General features: G+C 46.6%; 1 protein-coding gene across 2 annotated transcripts in view; it reads left to right on the plus strand.

Moving 5' to 3' along the window:
- The first annotated feature begins 5,111 nt into the window (after positions 1-5,111).
- Positions 5,112-21,422, plus strand: part of GPR139 (G protein-coupled receptor 139) — a 42,165-nt gene continuing 25,854 nt past the window's right edge. The window contains exons 1-2 of one of the 2 annotated variants that reach the window (XM_025371201.1): positions 5,251-5,536; positions 7,970-8,069. Coding sequence is in view for 1 of the 2 variants with exons in the window: in XM_025371198.1 (XP_025226983.1) it covers positions 5,410-5,536 (127 nt within the window). In the remaining variant the exon portion in view is untranslated. Of the gene's footprint in view, positions 5,537-7,969; positions 8,070-21,422 lie in introns of both variants that reach the window. The other variant, XM_025371198.1, reaches the window with a different exon arrangement.

The raw sequence follows: 21,422 nt of genomic DNA on the forward strand, positions 1-21,422 counted from the left end.
CCCTTTCTTTGCACATACACTCTCCTAACTTCTGGAATACAGCCCTCTCCATCATCACCACCACCCTAGTCCAAGCCACTATCATTTCTCACATATCCAACACGACAATCTCAAAACTCGTCTTCCCACTTCTATTCTTGCCTCTTTTCCATCAATTCTCCACCTCCCTGACATAGCAAGTATTTGAAAATGCAAGTATAATCAGAGCACTCCCCTGCTTAAGACCTCGGATAAAGACCAAACTTCTCCCCATAGCCTACAAGACTTCACCCACTCTCTAAATGCATGGATCTCCTTGTACTGCACCTACACACACACACACACACACACACACACACACACTCTCTCTCTCTCTCTCTCCCCCTGGTCTCCCACCTCCTCAAAGAGTTCTTCTCACTCCCACCCCAGGGCCTATGCACTGCCTCTTTCTTCTACCTGGGATGCTCCCCTCACCCCTAGACCAACATCCCTTCACCTACTTATCCTTCATCTCTTAATCCTTACTTATCCTTCACATTCAGCTCAAATATCACTTCCTCAGAGAAGCCTTCCCTGACTGCCAGACTACATAGAATTTTCCTTGACTCCCTGGTGCATGTTGGCTCATTCCTTTCACTTTTTTTATAACCCTTATCCAAGCCCCAACCACAGTTGGCTTGAGTGCGTCATTGTCATACACAACCAATCAAGTGGATCAGCCCCTTGAGCAAATTATCTGTGTGTGTGTGTGTGTATGTGTGTGTGTGTATGAATTGATTCATGCCTATATCTTGCACTTGACTTAAAGATCCAGGAAAGCAGAGATCATATTAACTTTTAAAAACAATTGTATACCCAGAATCTCATACAGTGACTAGCATAAACACTTACGGTTTGTTACAGTCCCCACTACTCCCTATTGCGTTCCCAACTCTGAGTAAAGTGTTAGTTGCAATTTAAGTTATGTTTATGTTGCTGTTTATCTTAAAGAATTATCCCTTCATACCGCTGCCTCTATCAAAGGGTGGAGAAACAGAATTTAGACCAAGAGGACCAAGAGTTTCCAGGAAAAATGGGAATAGCATATTTCCCATGAAAGTGAAGAATGCAGACGGGTGGGGTGGCTCATGCCTGTAATCCCAGCACTTTGGGAGGCCGAGGTGGGTGGATCACTTGAGGTCAAGAGTTTGAGACCATCCTGACCAATATGGTGAAACCTCATCTCTACTAAAAATACAAAAATTAGCCAGGCGTGGTGGTGGGTGACTGCAATCCCAGCTACTTGGGAGGCTGAGGCAGGAGAATCTCTTGAACCCGGGAAGCAGAGGTTGCAGTGAGCCAAAATGGCACACTGCATTCCAGCCTGGATGACAAGAGCAAGACTATGTCTCAAAAAAAAAAAAAAGAAGAAAAAGAAAGTGAAGAATATTTATTACGTGCCCAGGCTCACAGGTATTCAAGTGTGAAACTCCTCCTCTAAAATTCTGTATATATTTCTATTATATTTATTTATTAATTCATCTAAGATTTATTTCTGGACACCGACCTGGCACTGCTCTTTGTACTTGGGATACAGTGAAGGGTAAGACAGATGAAGATCCTGCCTTCATGTTACAAAGCGCCTACATGACAGTGTGTAACGTTTCCTATCACTTACCTATCCTTCCACTAGTCTGAGCTCCTGGTGGTTTCAGCACAGGCTCTGGAGCCAACTGCCTTGGATTCAATTCCAACCGGGTGGTCTTGGGCAAATTACTAAACTTCTCTGCTTTGGTTTTCTCATCTGTGAAATGGAGCTAATAATTGTACCTTCCTTCCATTGTGATAATGAAGATGCAATGAGTTAAGTCGTGGCTGTCTCTTAACAAACCCTCAGTAAATGTTAACTCTTATCACTCACCTCTGTCTCCTAAGCCGAACTGGCTTCCTGGATGTGTGACCTATGTAGTCACTGAAGGCCCTATGCTTGGAAGGGCTCCATGCTTGGTTTAATGCTCTACTCTTGGTGTCTTGAAATTCTTAATAATTTTTGAACAAGAGACCTTGCATTTTTATTTTGCACTGGGACTTGCAAATTATGTGGCTGGTCCTGACCAGAGTATGTTATGTGTCCAGTAAAATTCTGTTGAAAGAATGAGTAAGTGAATGAATTCAGCCAACCACTGTTGTTGAACTGAGTCTGCCATTGTCATACAGAACCAATCAAGTGGATCAGCCCCTTGAGCAAAATTAAAAGACTTTTGTTGTTAACTCATCCTGCCCATTCCCTGGGACTTAGGAACACTCAAAGCTTGACCTAAGTCTTTGAAGATCTCATCCAGGCCAGGTGCATTGGCTCATGACCATAATCCCAGCACTTTAAGAGGCTGAGGCAGGAGTTTGAAACAAGTCTGCGCCATAGAGTGAGACCCATCTCTTAAAAAAAAAAAAAAAAAAAAAAAAACTTCTCATCCAAACTATCCATTTTCCAGGAAGCTTGGACCTTGACAAACTGCTAGTGTTCCTGATGGAGCCAGCAGAGGACCCAATCCAATTCCCCATTCTCCAGAACCGCAGTCTGCACCGTTCACACCACGCCCCTCTTTTTCTCCCAGCTCAGCATTCCCAGGACAAAGGCATACCTGGTTTCTTTCATCCCCATTTTACAGATGGAGAAATAAAGGCTCGGACACAATAAGGTCCATCAAGATTTCCCATGCAACCCAGTCCCTCTGCCTAGTTAAGTCTGTAGTTCTGTGAAGAGTCTCTAACTAGAGCCCCAGAATTCAAACCACTCAAATCGTTTTTGGAGTGACTAGTCATATATGATCATTATATGCTAAATCCCCCCAACCCCAACAGCATTCTGAGACCCTGGCCTGCAAGGACAAGCAAAGGTAAACTCATCTCCCCGCAGGCCCTGAGTGCTGAGTCCTTTCATTCTTTCAACATCTATTGAGAGTCTGCAGCATGCAGGCACCGTGTGAAGCTGAGATGCAACCAGCAACAACACAGACAAAAGGCCCTGCCTTTCTAAGAGAAAGTAAAATAAATAAATACAATGTGTATGGTCTGCTGATGGTGCTATACACTATGCAGAAGAATTAAGCAGGGAGGGACAGAGGATGTGAATACTTTGAGGTGGGAGAGGAATGGAGATTTCAACAGGGAGGAGAGTAGAGATTTCAATGGTAAATAGGATTATAAGGGAAAGCTTCAAAGAGAAAAGGACACATAAGCAAAGACCCTAAGAAGGTGAGGAAACAGCTTCCTGCAGCTGTGCAGAGGAAGAGCATCCCAGGCAAAGGGAATGGCCAGTGCAAAAGCCCGGAAGCCTTATCCATCATTCACAATGCAGAGGGCATCTCTGAAGAGACTAGGAGGGCTTTGTCAGATCACATACATTTCCCCCCGCCCCTGGCTAGCCCCAGCTTCTCATCTCAGTCTAACCGCCTGCAGACCAATCCAATCTATAGGTTTTTGAACAATTATTTATTGAGCTTCTACAATGGCCAGCCACTGCTTTATTCATCATTGCAGCGGTGTTCTTGTTTTCTTTGTGTTTGCAGTAGTCATATTTAATCGAGAGAGGTCACAATAAAATTTCAGCATCTAATGGGGTCTGAAATCTCAGCCCTGGCCTCACTGGGCTGGGTCCATGTGACTCTGTAATCTGCCCTTTTGTGGGGCCACGTGCCTCCTTGCTTACTACAGACCCAGCTAGATCCAGTAGATGCCCCCCTTATGCAGACTGTCTGGCTCTGTATGCTTTGGAGATTTCCACTCTGCCCTAGAGTGTCCTCCATCCCTGCCTAGGGTAACCCCTAATAAAGACAAGAACTAGATACATGCTCTTTGCTAGTCTTGAGGGCCAGGGGTCCGCTCCACGTTGGGAGACCTGGAAGAGGCTGGGGAAAGCTCAGCCAGTTACTTCTCTCCAGGAATGGATGTGATAGAGGGGTGAGGGGCGTTGGGAAGCAGTGGGGGCGGGGTCTTAGGCTTCTCAGACCCATCACAGCTCTTTGCATAGGCAGCTGCTACAGTCTGCTCCTGGGGATGCCTGGCCTGGGTACTCCTGCAGAATCTTTAACTCTCTCACACTCACTGTCTTGAGCCCCAGACAGATCTCTCTCTCTCTCTCTCTCTCTCTCTCTCTGTCTGTCTCCCCTCTCTCCTAAAGTCTGTGGTGGCCACACAGGGAACCCTCCACCTGCCTGCCCTGAGGAGAAATAACCACCCACCCACACATTGCTTGGATCCCACCTGCTTTACCAATGCTACCCTTCACACAACCTTCAAGCACTCTAGACAAGCCCCCATGTCTCCCACGTGCGTTTGTGCAAGTTTGGAGTGCCCTGTGAGTGTGGTCTTGTGCACGGTGATGAGGATGCCTGCGTGTTTTCAAGGATCTGGGTGTGGGATGGGAGGGCATCCGCGTGCATGAGTGAGAGTGTGAGTACACCGCATGCCTGGGTATTGTGTGTCTTTGTGTGAGCGTGGGCGAGTGCGTGTTTGAGTGGCTGCAACATCCTTATCCCTGACTGAAGGGCGGCATGCAGGAGGGGCTTCTCTTAGCCAGTCTGTATCCTCTTCAAACGCACTCCAGTTAGGGGACAGTCCACCGGCGGCCACCCCCAGAGTCGCCACACACACGCACAGGGATGCACGCACCCCTCTTTCCAGAGCCAGCAAGCTCAGCTCCACTGGTCCAGGAAAACCGTCAACCCTTTAGCATCCTCGCTGCTCCAACAGCCCCACCCCTTCCCCCGTTCTTTGCCCTAGGTGTCGAATCCTCTCTCTGGAGATGGACTGGAAGCATTGGCAAGGGGCAAGAGAGGTGGCTGCGAGGAGAGTGGAGAAAGGCAAACTGAGGACACGCTGGAGGAGTGAAGAGCCGCTGCGGGAGAGGCAGATCCCACCCACACCACGCCCCTCCCTCGGGGTTGGAGATGGGGGTAGCCTATTTTCCACCCCGGTCTTCCTTCGGGGTTCCCAGGTCTAACTGCATCTTCTCCCCTGAAACTGGAGCCAAGCGAGGCGGCTGGGACCCCCTCCTCTCCCGCATCCCTCCCACCCCACACAGACTCCGCGTCCAGGCAGCCGCTGATTGGCTGCGGGGAGCGGCGTCCCAGCCCCCCGGCTTTGAGGCGGGAGTGGAGCGGGTCCGAGGTGGGAGGCGCACAGACGGGCTCCGGGAGCCCCTCCCGAGGCCCCGCGCCGCGCGCCCCGCACCCTGCGCCCCGCGCCCTGCGGGAGGGCTGAGCCGGGACTCCAGGCGGGCAGGTGCGGAGCGAGGAGAGGGGATCACGGCCAAGGGTAGGAGCCAGTCGTGCGGTGAGAGAGGCGCTGCTGCTCCAGCTGCTGCCTCCGCCGCCGCCGCCACCGAGCCGGCGACCAGAGTCGGGCTGGCAGGCCGGGCGCGAAGCGGCGAGGGGAGCGAGGGGCGCGCTCATGGAGCACACGCACGCCCACCTCGCAGCCAACAGCTCGCTGTCTTGGTGGTCCCCCGGCTCGGCCTGCGGCCTGGGCTTCGTGCCCGTGGTCTACTACAGCCTCTTGCTGTGCCTCGGTTTACCAGGTGAGGGGCGTGGGGGAGAGGGAGGGAAGTCAGGAACCCCAAGTGCCAGGTAACCCTGCCCAGAATCCCCCGTCCTCCCCCGTGCGTTCCCTGGCACCCACTCGGAAAAAGTTTAAGCTTTAAGGTCAACTGCGGAGATTTCCACATGGGGGGAGGAAGTTGCGTGCCCTGGCTGGGGACCGTGTGTGTGTGTGTGTGTGTGTGTTTCATGACTGTGACGGCGGGCGATGGGCTTGGCGTGTGAGTGCGGATTCGAAGGTGCATTTGTGCGCGCGTCTGGAGGGGGCGGTTTTCATGGGGTCGGCGCGTAGAGGGCTGTGTGTGTGTTTGGCTTGACTGCATGTTCTGGACAGAAGGCTTCGCGGAGGCTTCCCTTCTCCCGTAGCCCCGGCACGTCCACCCCACTTGGGGCACCTCTGCCTCTCTGCCTGACACGAAATGAAGCTGGAGACCCTGACACTGAGCACTCTCTTGCTCGGGGAGGTGGGGGGGGCACTGGGATGGAGAAAGGATGCCTAGCAAGAAAAGGGTCTCCCAGCTGGCTAAGGAGAATCAGGAGTTGGCTCTGGGACCGTGCCCTGGCCAGGGCAAGGGTGCAGAGACACACAGGGCAGCCTGCGGTGACTGCCACCTCAGGGGGTCACAGTCTCCTTGAGGACATGGCTGGCCCCCTGGCTTGGCCTCCAGGTTTACCCACCCTGGGCAGCTCACGCTGCTGCGGATGTCTGGCTGGTCTCACATCTTAATGTCCTTTTCAAAGTGTGGCTGAGACTTGTGCTGAATTCCTGAAGAGAGCTGAGCTGCCGAGAAGGAGGGAGTGCTTGCCTGGGCTGTGTGCAAGAGAGAGGGAGAGAGACAGGTTTTTTCCTGGGGCTCCAGCTTTGGGTGGACCCTCCTCACAGGCAATCTCGGTGGCAGATAGATTCCTAAAGATTACTTGCCTGCAGAGAGGAGAGAGGGACTGAAAGAAGCGGAGATAAAGAGAGGGAAAAAATCCAGTGTACACCCTAAAATCTTAGCATCATCTCGCTAGTCATCTCTTAGTCTGCGAACCTTAGCATCTTGCTATCCTGGGAACTTGGGAGCTGGATTTCTGAGACCCTGGCTGAGATTTCCTTTCCAAAACATTCAACTTGGCAGTCAGGGCCCCTGATGAGATTGCTTCAATAAATCCCCCCTCTCGAATTTGGCAGGCATGAGAAAGAGCAAGTTTACTAATGTGTGAGCCTCTCTCCCCCAGTCCGTGATGAGGCTTTTATTCCTAACTAATCGCCCCGACTGCCCTAGGAGAGCAGCTCAGCCTCTGATTTGCCCTGCCAGGGTGGTAGCACATGTCCTGTAATTACCTTGAGCTGGGATTGATTTCAGTCCAGGTTCTACCTCCCCTCTTCAGCCCTTCGGTGCTTCTCTCCCCAGAGCACTGCTTTGGGAAATGAGTTTTTGAGAAGGTTGGTTATTTGGTGATGCTTGCTGAACCGGAAAAGTGTCAGAACCTCTTTCCCCCTCAGCATTCCCATCAGAACGCCCCCACCCCACAATCCACCCACCCTTGCACCTCTTCTACCGAGTGAGGTAGCCACTCACTCACTATCCCAGGCTTTTCTAATGAAACCATTTAAGGGACAGAGACAAAGACAAGCAGAGGTTGACCCTTCAAGAGTTCAAAGCAGGGACAAGAGGATGAAGAAAATGAGGAAAAGCTTAGACCTTCAAAGACCTCAAGGTGGAAGCCAAGGTACCTCACACCTTCACGTCCCAACTCCTATGCCAGTTAGGGCCTTCCTAACACATAGCATTGACATCTACCGTATGCCAGGCACTGTGCTAGCCACAGGCTTAGCCCAGAGCTTGAGAACTTAAAAGCATGAAGCTAGGGTTAGGATTTGGCTGTTGTTGACGTCTTCATATCCTCAACTAATAGTTTTGGCCACTGTGGTATGCCAAGTATTAACTGGGTGTCAAAAGGACACAAAGACTCCTAGGATGCAGTCTCTGAGTTCCAGGAGCTCCCAGATGGAAGCACATGATTCCAGAGGCAAAAGATGGATGCATAAGGACCTAGCAACCTAGAGAAGAATGGTTGGGGAGGCCAGGCTTATCCAAAAGCCTTGGTCTGTTAGCAGTTTCGTTAACAGCCCACAAGGCTGGTTCAAAGGTGAATTCTTTAAGTCATTCTCTTAAAACCATAAGGGGAGACAAGTATGTCCTGGCAATGAAGAGTGAGTGTTAATCCGGGTTCTGCTGGGGTTAGGTTGCAGGCTTTTAATGTCTCTGTGCCTCAGTTTCCACAACTGTAAAGTGGGAATTAGGAGAATAGCTATCCCCTGGAGTGGTGTTGAGAAGTAAGGATGTTGCTGGAGATGATGGCACAAGTGAAACGCTCGCCTTGGTGCCTGACATTCATTGACTGACACTGCACGGCTGCAGTCATAGTTATTATGAAGCCGATCAGGTCGTAAGGAGGGGGGGTCTGCTTGATCAGCCCCACCCGTGACCAGAGGAGGGACTGAGATACACAGAATAAAGCATTCAGGTCAGCATGTAACTCCGCGTGTTGAGCTCACCACAGTGGTCCCCACCCATCACCTCCCCTCCCCAGCCACCAGCAATTAGCAAACTCTCATTACTCCACCACTGACTGGGAGACACAGCTTTGCTGGGTGTGGAGTAACAGACCGCAGGCCTTGCTCATATTGTTGAAAACTGAGATTTTAAATGAATCACTATTCCTGGCAGTGGACTCACCCCAAGTTTCCCAAATTCTCGCAGTAGTGGTTGGAGACGTGGGTGGGGACTAAGGGATGGATGGGGAGCGCCTGAATGTTTAGCAACAGCAGAGCTAGTATCACAGGAACGTGGTGGATGTCTCTGACTACCTTCAGTCTCTAGGTTGGGAGGTAGAGCTAGGGGATTGCCCCAGACACTCTAATTTTTAACTGGTTGGTGTAGGATCGAAGGAATTCTAATGCAAAATATGGGTACAGCTTCACCACTTAAGAACTCTCCACCTCTCTCCACCATAATTTTCCCCATCTGCAAAATGGAGGTAACAGCAGTACCTGTTACCCACACAGGTGGTATATATTAAATAAGATCATCTACGTAAAAATGACTTAGCACAGTGCCTTGTCTGAGAAAAGCACTTATTCCTCACTCAGTGAGTTCTCCATACCGGATCTCTGTCACCTATATTATTGCACTTAATCCCTGCCACACCTCTGTGACCTATGCCTGTCTTCGAACTCATTTTACAGTGAACAAACTGAGACTCAGAAAAACGGAGCATCTTATCTATGGTCGCACAGTCAGGTCAGCATGCAAACATACTGCCTTATTAAACAGTGCAATAAAGCAAGCAGTGCAATTTCATTGTGTGGCTTTGCCTTCATTACCGCCAGGCAGTTGTTTGAACTAACCTCGGTCCCTCATTTCTGTGCTCCGTGGAGAAAATCGGTGTCCCACCTGTTCCTAAAACTCCACCTCTTTCCCTCTTTCCTCCTCCTTTCTAAGTAAGCGAGATGTTTCTCACTTCTTGAGACACACAAAATAAGTCAGCAGAGCCTAAAAGGAAGGATTGGGACACTCATTGGGCCAACTGGAATGAGACAGTGCAAAAGAGACAGCAATGCAGGAGAAAATGATGAACTTGAGCCCTGGGGGAAGAGAGTGAGAGGGAGGATAGGTGAACCAGCTTGATAAGGAAGGAGCAGCGTGAAATTAAACTGAGACTTGAGAGATTTTTTTAAAATTACCTTCTAAAGAGTGCCATGGACGTGCAGAAAGACAAGGTGAGGAAAGAGATGATGGTTTGAAACTGAACGCTGCCCAGCAGAAGGATGCATTTCTGCCACTGCCAAGTGAGGATGATAACATCTGTAACATCTGCCTTTGAGGGTTGGTGCAAGATGAAGGCAGATGATGAGTCTGTAGCCTGGCAGATAGTAAATAAGCCTGACGCATGGTAGTTACCATTGTTGTTCACTAGAAGTAGAAAACTGGTGACCTGTCAGCTGGACTGAGGCCTGCAGATATGTTTTCTTTACCGTGTAAACATTTTTAATGAGAGAAAATGGAATAAACAGGTTAAAGGGACACACACTGGAGCTGAACCTCTGGGGTCTGAGTCCTGGCTGTGCTGCTTACAAGTTATGTGACCTCGGGCTAGTGACTTTAACCAGTTTGTGCCTCAGTTTCTTTGTTTAAACTGGGGGTGATTATAAGAATAGTCTACACTTCATAGGGTTGCTGTGAAGATTAAACGGGCTGAGCACTGAGCGCAATGCCTGGAATATGGTAAGCACTCTATAAGTTATTTTTTCATCATTTAAAAATTAGGAAAAAGTCCCAGCTCACTTTGTGACACCAGCTTTATCAAAACCAGACAAAGACATTACAAAAAAAGAAAACTACAACCAAATGTTCCTCATGAACATAGACACGAAAATCATCAACAAAATATTAGCAATTTGAATCCAGCAATATATAAGAGGAATAACAAATCAGAATCAACCTGAGTTTATCCCAGGAATACAACACTGGCTCGACATGTGAAAATCACTCAGTATAACTAATCATATTAACAAACTAAAAAAAAATTTAAAGCCATATGATCCATCTCAATAGATGCAGAAGAAGCATTTGACAAAATTTAACATCCATTTGTGATAAAAACTCATCAAACTAGAAAGAGAAAAACAACCTATTTAACTTGATAAAGGGCATGTATAAATAATTTACATGTTACAACACATTTAAAGATAAAAAAAATTGAATGCTTTTTCCCTAAGATCTAGAACAAGGCAAGGATGACTGCTCTCACCACTACTATTAAACATCATACTGGAAGAAGTCCTAGCCAGTGCAATAAGGCAAGAAAAAGAAATAAAATTTATACAGAAAGAAAGGAATTAACTAGTTTTGGTTCACAGATGATACAATGGCCTTCCTAGAAAATCACAAAGACTCCATACCAAAAAAACTCCTAAGAACTAATAAGTGAGTTCAGCATGTTTGCAGGATACATGGTTAGTATGTAAAAACCTATTGTATTTTTATATACTACCAATGAACAATTTGAAATCAAAAATTGGAAATTTTATAAAATAGATTTCCAAGTTCCCTTAAAAACACCAGAAGAATTGACATTAGATTCACATGCCCAGAAGGCAGCAATTTTCTGAAGCTAAGGAATAGCTGCTTGCTTTATTTTATTTTTCCTTTCTTCTTCTTCTTCTTTTTTTTTTTTTTTTGCATTAAATAGATAATGATATTCATGTGACTCAAAACCTAAAAATATAAAAAGGTACACATTGGAAAGTCTCCCTTCCATCACTTTCTCCTGTTCACCACTTCTCAAATCCACCACCACAGAGGTAACCACTGTTATTAGTGTTTTAGTTTCTTATGTATTCTTTCAGGGTATCTTCATGCATATCCAAGAAAATATGAATTATGGACTTCAACTCTCCCTTTTTTTCACTGTCCCCAAAATGAGCACATTATACACATTGTCCTACATTTACTCTTTTTCCTCTTAATATATTAATCATCCATGATGGTCTATATAAAGCTTTCACATTCTTTTACACAGCTGTATTGTATTCCATTGTGTATTTGAATCATAGTTTCTTGGTTGGCTGCCCCCCTTTCAAAGGCACATAAGCACTCCAATTCTTTTTTTTTTTTTTTTTTTTTTTTTTTTTTTTTTTTTTTTTGAGATGGAGTTTTGCTTTAGTTGCCCAGGCTGGAGTGCAATGGCATAATCTTGGCTCACCGCAACCTCTACCTCCTGGGTTCAAGCAATTCTTCTTCCTCAGCCTCCCGAGTAGCTGAGATTACAGGCATGCACCACCACGCCTGGCTAATTTTGTATTTTTAGTAGAGACGGGGTTTCTCCACATTGGTCAGGCTGGTCTCGAACTCCCGACCTCGGCACTCCAATTCTGAATAGTCCCTAATGGTGTGCCTAATTGACCTCTGTAACCTGTATGACTCATCCTTAGGCACATTTGACTATAGGAATCCTATTATAGCAGTGAGAAAAAGAGCACTTCATTATTCCAGGTTTGCTCTGGCAATAATTCACTATGTGACCTTGGCCAAGTTATTCTTAATGGGTCTCTCAAAGGCCCAGGAGAGCCAGGTTCTGCTGTGTTGCCGTAGTTGGAGACATGGCCCTATGGACAGGACATGAGCATAGACCAATGATGTAGCTATGCTGGAGGCTGCCTGGGCTGGCTTTGGTCTGGGGTCCAGTACAGCACTTTTGTAGTTTTCGCTCCTGCTTAGTTTTTGTAACGATCATGTTAGTTTTGTTTTGTGAGGTTGAGTGTAAAATATATTGCTTCGGAACTGGTCGTGGATTTAAATTCTGTATCTTAACTGTGTTTGCTATGTGATCGCAGGTATAACACTTCACCTCTCTGAGCCCCGGTTTTCCCATCTGCAAGAAAGTGGGCAGTTGAGTTTAGCAGTTAAGCAGTGGTCTCTGAAGTCAAACTGACTGGCTTTGAATCCTGCTCCCCTGACTACGAATCTGTGACCTTGGGCACATTTTTCACCCTCTCTGAGCCTCAGTTTCTTTGGCTGTGAGATGGAATAACAATACTTCTCTCATTGGGCTGTTTTGGGGATTAAATGAAATTATAAAATGCTTAGCACTATTCCTGGCACGTGTTCACTCTCACATAAAGTAAGAGTTCAGTAAATGCTATTAACCTTCTGTGCCCTGGATTGGTTGCTGTGGCGATTAGAAATAAAATATGAAAAGGCTTCTCACAGTGCCTTCCACATTGTAGGAGCTCGGCGAATAGTAACTCGCATTGTTTTATTGTCTAACATGTCCACATGCTCAAGCCTTGTAAATGCCCTGTAGCCACACATCACTCTGTACATAGGTCTTTTCCATGAATCCATGATTTCACTCAAAGTGGAAATGAAATAACATGCCCTGACAAACTAGAAGAGAATGATCCAATGGATTAAGCAATCAATTCCATCATAAGCCTAGGGAATTTGTCCCCCTAAAAGAGTTGCCTGTGATTCAGTGAAATGCCCAGAAATAATATCAGTGCAGAACATGAAATGGCCTTCAGCTACAGCTGGCAGAGACTGACAAGCACCACCAGCAAGGTTGTCCTGGATACTGCAGTCAGAATCATGAACAGAAAGGGTCCTGCCTCTGAACCTCCATGTGGATCTGAAACGTATTGGCAAATGGTGATAGCCAGTGCCAGCCCCGCAGAGGGCACCATGAAATGATAGTGGCCAGGTGTCTTGAATTCAAATATTTAAACGGAGCAATCAGATAATGCAAATGAACAAAGTAGTCTAGTTTTTAAGAAATGCTTCACTTACCCAAAGAATCATGCTTCTCTGCTGTTTTTCTGAGAGCTTGTGGCTCTCCTCATCTCTTATTTTCTCTCAGTTATAGAAACAGATGTACAAAACAAACTAAAAAACCCCAAACTATTCCTCTTAATAATTGCTAACACACTTATAGTGCTTACTATGTACTAAGCATTCTTCAAAACACTTCAAATGCATTAACTTATTTAACTTTTTTTTGAGACAGTCTCACTGTGTCGCCCATACTGGAGTGTGGAGTGCAGTGGCACGATTTCAGCTCACTGCAAGCTCCATCTCTCAGGTTCAAGCGATTCCCGTCTCAGCCTCCCAAGCAGCCGGAATTACAGCCGTGCGCAACCATGCCCGGCTTATTCTTTGCGTTTTTAGTAGAGATGGGGTTTCACCATTTTGGCCAGGCTGATCTCAAACTCCTGGCCTCAAGTGATCCGCCCACCCCGGCTTCCCACAGTGCTGGGATTACAGGTGTGAGCCTCTGCGCCTGGCCTCATTTAACTTATAATGATTCTTTGACGATTCTTTGAGGCATATATACATTACACCCGTTTTTCAGGTGAGAACTTTGAGACACTTCCCCAAGGTCACACAGGGAAGAAATGAGAGGGCAGTATTCAGTACTGCTTCTCAGCTTTCATATCAGAAAGCAGCAGCAAATGCTCCTCAATGATAACCAACATTCAGACCAGGTAGAGAGAGGTGGGAGTGACCACAACAGGAAAGCTAGGGACTGAGGGAGCTAGAAAGTGCCACTGCCACTCCGCTTTCCAGTCAGTGGTTCGGTGTTGCCAAGTTGTTCAAAAAAATCTAGAAATCTAGATTTTCATATGAAATGTCCGTTGTTTCACATGTTGGCAACTAATTCAAAAATTTCAAAAACACTATGTGAGCCAACACTTTGTGAGCCAAACCAAACATATCTGCAGACTTGATATGGCCCACCACGCTGCCAATTCACAAACTCAGGGGTTGGAAAAGCTGCAAGAAGCACCAAAAAACACCAATGGAGTTACAGGGGTGGAGAAAAAAAAGAAGAAGAATCTAGAGGGAGGATTGAGGAAAAACAGGGATGGAGACACAGAGAAATATGTGGCTAAAGTGGAAAAGCATGCCAACCCATGAAACCAGGGATTTGGGATAACCTGGAATAAAGAACTCCAAAAAATACCACAAATTGCATGCTAACAACACCTTGAAACACAAATCCACCATTTTGCGGGGGGAACAGGAAGTGCCCTTACAACCTGCCAGCATGGTAGATCAGGATGTGGGCTCCGTGGTCCCCAGACCTGCGTTCAAATTCCAGCCTCATCGTTTCCTATTAATGGGGCTCTGGCAAGTGGCTTCACCCTTTCTGAGCCTCAGTGTTCCTATCTGCAGTTCCTTTCTCACAGGATTCATGGTGTGGCTGAAATGAGAAAATTCAGGGTTGCATGGGGCACAATGTCTGGTACTAGCCATTACTATGTGCTAAGAATTCTTCAAAACACTTCAAATGCATTAACTTATTTAACTTTTTTTGTTGTTCTTTGAGACAGAGTCCCAGTGTGTCGCCTAGGCTGGAGTGTGGAGTGCAGTGGTGCCATTTCAGTTCACTGCAAGCTCCACCTCCCAGGTTCAAGTGATTCTCCTGCCTCAGCCTCCCAAGTAGCTGGAATTACAGTCACCATCCCCAGCTAATTTTTTGTGTTTTTGGTAGAGACAGGGTTTCACCATGTTGGCCAGGCTGGTCTTGAACTCCCGGTCTCAAGTGATCCACCCACCTCGGCTTCCCAGAGTACTGGGATTACAGGTGTGAGCAGTAATGGCTGCCGTGTTTTCTATGAGCCCAAACATCCCCATTTTATGAAATGAGGAATCTGCAGAGCTAGGAGTGTGATATGGTTGAAGTTTGTGTCCCCACCCAAATCTCATCTTGAATTGTAATCTCCAGGTGTTTAGGGAGAGACCTGACGGAAAATTATTAGATTAAGGGGTGGTTTCCCCCATGCTTTTCTCATGATAGAAAGTGAGTTATCATAAGATCCAACGGTTTTATAACACAGTTTTCTCTGCTCTTGCTAGCTCTCTCTTTCCTGCCGCCATGTGAAGTAGGTCTTTGCTTCCCCTTCGCCTTCCACCATGATTGTAAGTTTCCTGAGGCCTCCTCAGCCATGTGGAGCTGTGAGTCAATTAAATCTCTTTCCTTTATAAATTACCTAGTCTCAGGTATGTCTTTGTAGCAGTGTGAGAATGGACTAATACAGAATGGCAGAGTCTTAACCAGAACTTACTTTTCCCAAGTCTCAGTTCACTTTTCACGAAATCACACTGCTAGCAGTCTCTTCGGAGGAAGCAAAAGAATAGGAGTAAAGGAAAAAGAGGCTGGGAGATTTGAGAGCTCAGAATGATTGTCTAGATATTTTTGGTTTGTTTTGTTGGTATGTAGGATTATTTTAGGTGGTACAAGTCTGTAGCATTGAATCTCTTTTCAGCTGTCTTAATCCTTCTGATTCCATGAAAGGGAAAGTTTCAGCTTGGTGCTAGTGTATGTTTAACACCTTTTTAAATATGTGCTAAATCTCCCTCTTTTTCTTTTTTTTCAGACAGGGGCTCACTCTGTTGCCCAGGCTGGAGTGCAGTGGCTCACTCATAGCTCACTGCAGCCTTGAACTCCTGGGCTCAAGTGATCCTCCCATCTCAGCCTCCTGAGTAGCTAGGACTACAGGCACATTCCACTGCACTCAGTTTAAATCTCTCTTTTGAACAGACACAGAGCAAGCCTTGGGCTCAGACCTTGGCAGGCAGCAGCACCTAGCTGGAGTTTAATGTGACTCTTGTATTGTCATTGTATTTCTGTTTAAGGCTACCTCCTGTTTACAACGGGGAAAGGAGGCTGATTTTTGATCTGGGGTGGTTATATACATGTACCGTCCAATAGAATAACCACTAGCTGCATGTAGCTAGTGAGCATTTGACATTTCACTAGTGCAACTGTGGAACTGAAATTTTTATTTTTTATTTCATTTCATTTCAATTAATTTACAACTAAAATCGCATACTCAATTCAGTTAGCAGAAAATGACTGTATACTTGGAACAATTTGAGTATGTGAATCTACTATTTCAATCATACATTTTATGACATCTAAATAGAAGTCAGAGACTTCCAATGAAAATTTATCATCCATAGAGATATGTGCTGGAAGCGTGAAATGCACATTAGATTTTTAAGATTTAGCATGAAAAAAAGTGAAATATCTCATCGATAATTTACATAAATTACATTTTGGATGTACATAGTTAAATAAAATATATTGTTAAAATTACCTTCTGCTTCTTTTTACTTTATTAATGTGGCTACTAGGAAAATTTTAATTGCGTATGTGACTCATATTTATATTGGGCAGCAAAATTATATAAAGTGTAAATTTAAGGGAAAAAAGGCAAATCACTTTCAAACAAAATGCTAAATAAAATGATAGTACTGGTGACACAAGAACGCAGCAAAAATCACAAAGTTGATGGGTGTCTTCGTCTGTTTGGGCTGCTGTAACAAAGTAACATAGACTAGGGTGCTTATATACCACAGAAATTTACATCTCGCAGTTCTGAAAGCTCAAAGTCTGAGATCAGGGTGCCATAGCAGTCAGGCTCTGGGAAAGGCCCTCTTCCAGGTTGCAGATTCCTGACTTCTTGTTGTATCCTCTTACGGGGGAAAGAGAGGAAGAGAGCCCTCTGGAGTCCCTTTTATAAAGGCACTAATTCCATTCATAAAGGCTCCATCTCAGGACCTAATCAATTCCCAAAAGCCCCATTTCCTAATTTCATCACATTGGGGGTTAGGACTTCAAAATACAAGTTCAGTGGGGAACACATTCAATCCTTTGCAGTAGGACAATCACTAAAGTCTGGGGAACACTGTTCTAATATAATGTCCTTTTTAAAAAGTATATTTAATTTAGAGATGGGGTGGTTCTCAGTATGTTGCCCAGGCTGGTCTCGAACTCCTGGCCTTAAGTAATCCTCCTGCCTTAGTCTCCCAAAGCTCTGGGATTATAGGCACAAGACCCTGCACCTGGCCTACAATGCCCTTGATGGAAAAACTGAGGCTGAGAGGGAAAGGAAGTTCCCCAGGGATGCATACATAGCTAATTAGCAGCAGAGCTGGGCCTTGACCCCAAATCTCTGGGATTCCAAATCCAGTGTGCTTTGGCCATTGCAGCAGCATGAATAACCCTCCTGCCTCCACCTCTACCAAGGGAAATATAAAGATGGTAGGGTCAGGCATGTGAGGAGGTGACTACCTTAGATCCTAGTACAATTCAAAGGGAGGGAATTTTACTGTACGAGTGACCCAAGACCATTGCTTTTCTGTAAAGTGGAAGCAGAATGGCTTGTGCTTTCCTTAAGTGATGGTCATGACCTGCTGGACTGCATTGAGAGGAAGCTAGGAATTTTAACCTCGAATGTGTGTTTTCATTTTGCCCCATGGCAAAGAGGGATACGAAGATAAACCAGAGAGCACAATCAGACAATGCACCTGCATTCATTGATTCATTTATCCAGCCATCCATTCATGCATAGATACATCCGCCCACACATCCATCCATTCATACATTCATACATACATACATCCGCCCACACATCCGTCCATCTATCCACCCATCGATCCATCTATCCATCCATGCATCTATCCATCCATATGTCCATGCATCTATCCATCCATCTGTCCACACATCCATCCATCCATCCATCCATCCATCCATCCATCCATCCATCCATCCACACATCCATTCATCCATCCATCCATCCACATGTGCATCCATCCATTCTAGGCCTGGTATTGCTAGATACCAGGCACCATGTGAGGTACATGGTGAGCCAAAAAAGACCCATTTTTTGCCCTCGTAGCCTTTACGCACAACACACACACACACACACACACACACACACACACACACACACCCGGGAAAGACCGGCATGATCAGAAACCCAAATAAATATAAAAGTGCAACAGAGAAAATGTCATGAAAGAGAGCTACTTGGTGCTATGACAGCTTATCACTGAAGAACTTGACCCAGACAAGAGAACTCAAGGAAAACTCCCCTCAAGAAGAAGTGATCAAAATCTGAAGGACACAGAAGGGAAGAGTGGAATGGAGGGAGCAAAGGGAGCAGGCTGTGCCATGACCCTGAGGCAGGAGGGGACTGGTACACACATATCAGGACAGCAAGAAGGCCAGAGTGTCTGGAGTGACCAAAAAAGAAGGGGGATGCATGGTGTCAGATGCAAGCAGAGTGAAACAGGAGGTCAGCACCTTACAGAAGCAGGTAAATTGACCCTGAGTTAGGACAACACATTCTACAGAGTATGAACTGACATGTCCACTGTGACTTCTTTTCTTTCCCTGCTTGTTTGGCAACCACGGATACAGCTGGGGGAATTGCTTTTCAGCCACAGACATTTCTTATTTTCAGCTAAGTGCAAAGCAAGCGATCAGCCTCATCATTTCAGTGGTGGGACTCTACTCAGACTCACAGACACACACACAAGCATGCACACCCAGACACACAGATGCAGACCCCCACAGACACACATGCAGACACACACCACATGCAGAGACACACGCACATATAGACACACAGAAGCACACATCAGCATGCACACATAGAGATGCACACACAGAGACATACGTGCAGATACACATCACACACAGAGATGCCCATATAGACACACAGATGCACACATACACCACACACACACACACACACACACACACACACACACACACACACACCCTGCAGCCAAAGGTGTAGAATGGCCATGGTTCTATTCTAGCTGCAGCTTTTAACTTTTAGCATTCCAGCCTCACCACAGTTCAGCTCCACAGAGCTGCTGACAAGATCCATCATCTGCCTCCTGAAAGGAAGCAATGTCTTCCCTGGAATGCGGTGGAAGGGGCAGTGGTTGGAGAGAGAGCACAAGACGGGTGGTGTCATAAGGAGGGTCGGGGTGGGCATCCCTTAAAGAAATCAGGGACCCACACTCCTGGCCCTCACAGACTGCGGTTCTGCCTTGTGTCCTCCCTCCACACCCACAACCCTTCCAGAACACCCCTTCTTCCTGGCAGAGGACGTCATGGAGACAACAATGGTTTAGGGATAGGACACACCTGGGCTTCAGTTCAGTGCTGCAACTTGATTAGCTGCAAGACTGTGAGCAGGTCATTTCCCTTTCTTCGAGTCTCAGTTTCCTCATCTGGGAATGAGGGTGATAAGATCAACTGTGTTCACTTAGCTCATATGCATGAGCCCGTCACGTGCCAAGCATTCTTCTAGGCAGTGGGAGAAAAGCAAAGGAAAATACGAAGAAGTCTCTGCGTAAGCAGGGAGACAAGCAGCAGGCAGGGAAGTCAATGCACACACAAAACCATTTCAGATACTGACATGTGCCATGGAGATCATACGGAGTAAGGTGATAGGGAGCTCCATTAGGTTGGGTGGTCAAGAAAGGGTGTTCCAAAGTGGTGATGTTCGAGCAGAGACCTGTATAAGGAGGTGGAATCAGCCAGGGGAGGCCTAAGGGGAAGGAAATACCAGGCAGAGGGAACAGCCAGGGTAACCCAGAGGTGAGAATGAGCTGGCACAAAAGACCAGTGGGGCTAGAGTACAATGAAAAAGTGGGAGAAGGGGCAGGAGATGACGGGGAAGAGAGAGGCACAGGCTGGTCTAGGTGGGTGATGGTGGGGAATTGAGATTTGACTTCTTACATGCTGCAAGAAGGCACAGGAGCCCTTTGAAGGGTTGATGTGATCTAATTTGGGTTTCCCAAAAGTCCCTCTGGCTGCTATGAAGAGTAAATGGGTAGAGGTGAGAGGGGCTTAGCAAGGAGAGGGAGGTGGCCGTGGCAGTAGGAAGGCTCTAACGGGTGCTGGGCAGAGAGAGGAGCATCACCAGGGTGCCCAGCACAGGGCCTGGCACCCAATAGGAGTGCAGCTCAGAGGTCATGTTCACATCCACCCTCTCTCATCCTCCTCCCACCCCAGCCACCATCACTTTCAGTCTCCACACAAAATACAGACAGCCCAGAGAAATGAGCAGGATAATGATGTCCTCAGACAGCAAGGACGTCTGTGCCCGGCTCTCGAGGGCTGTAGGAAGCGCCCGCGGCTCAGTGGAGAGCAATCCTCCCGGTCGTGGCAGTGGGCGAATCCTGCTAATGACCCAGCTGTCAGCTGTAAGAATCCTGAACAGAGAGAAAACAAGGTCCTGGGCTGGGCTGCTGTCCGACAGAGGCGAACAAGAAGCAAAAGGTCACCTTCAGCACTGTCATTTGACAAATAAAAGGGATTGAGTTCTGGCCAATGTGACGGAGGGATATTGTCCCTGGGACTGCATTCAGTGCTCATAACATAGTGTCCAGCAGGGAAAAGGGAATAATGACCCCAAGACCAAGGTGGAGATTCCAAGGACATCTTGAAAACAGCAGACATAGCTCGTGGAAGAGGGAAGAAAGAGGTGGTTGCTTCTTGGATCTTCTCAAAATAGACCTTCAGGCCAGAGAAGGATGGCTCTGCGTCTCCCTATTCCCTCCCACAACACAAAGATTTTTCTTACACCTAATCTGTTTCTCTCACGTCTGTTCCCTGCCTTGCCCCTGTAGGAATTTGAGTTAACTATGTTCATGCTTTCCTCAGATTTGACTATGTATATGATACACACACACACACACACACACACAAACACACACACACACTCCACATCCATTTACAACATCACATTATTTGCCTTATCTCCTCTCCAGCCATTCTAAATGCCTTTCCTGCAAGAAAGAAGGGCTGTACCACCTGGATTTGAGTTCCGTTTGGACTTTCTTGCTGGGTATAAATTCTCTTAACCGCTACATACCTGTAAAATAAGGATGAGTGCCCATCTTATTGAAGGGAATATGTAATATAATATACATAGAGTGCTTGGCACACAGTAGGCGTTTAACCAATAGAAGAGTCCCTTTTATAAAAACTGACAAGAATTTCCTAGTGGATCCTCACCGGGACTTTTTAGGCTGCATTATCAAGGACCAGGTTTCATTTCATGAGGCCCTACTTTGTGCCAGGGACTACAGGGGATAATGATGCAGGGAAAGACAGAGATGCACATGAAATGGCCTTTGTCCTAAAACAAGTCACGCTCTAGTTAGGTAGAAGGGAAAATTGATCATCATAATAAAATGAGACTAGTTCTACAATGGGGTGAGGATGGTGAGGGATGAGGGCATTTAAATTCCTGTGGGGACTGGGGGAAGGGCTTATCTCTGCATAGGAACATTGAAAAGATGCTGAATTAGACTGTGTACCCTTGACAGTAGGCATGGAGTCTAAGTCAACCCTTGGCTCCAGTGTCCTCTGGTGGGCCTTGGCACAGGGTAGGGGGCCTGGTAGATATTGGATGGATGGGTGGGTGGATTTATAGATGGATGGAGGGATGGATGAAGGGAGGGAGGGAGGGATGGATGGAATAGATGGATAGATGACTACCTTCTT

This window comes from Theropithecus gelada, chromosome 20, assembly GCF_003255815.1.
Source record: "Theropithecus gelada isolate Dixy chromosome 20, Tgel_1.0, whole genome shotgun sequence".
Classification (NCBI taxonomy): Eukaryota; Metazoa; Chordata; class Mammalia; order Primates; family Cercopithecidae; genus Theropithecus; species Theropithecus gelada.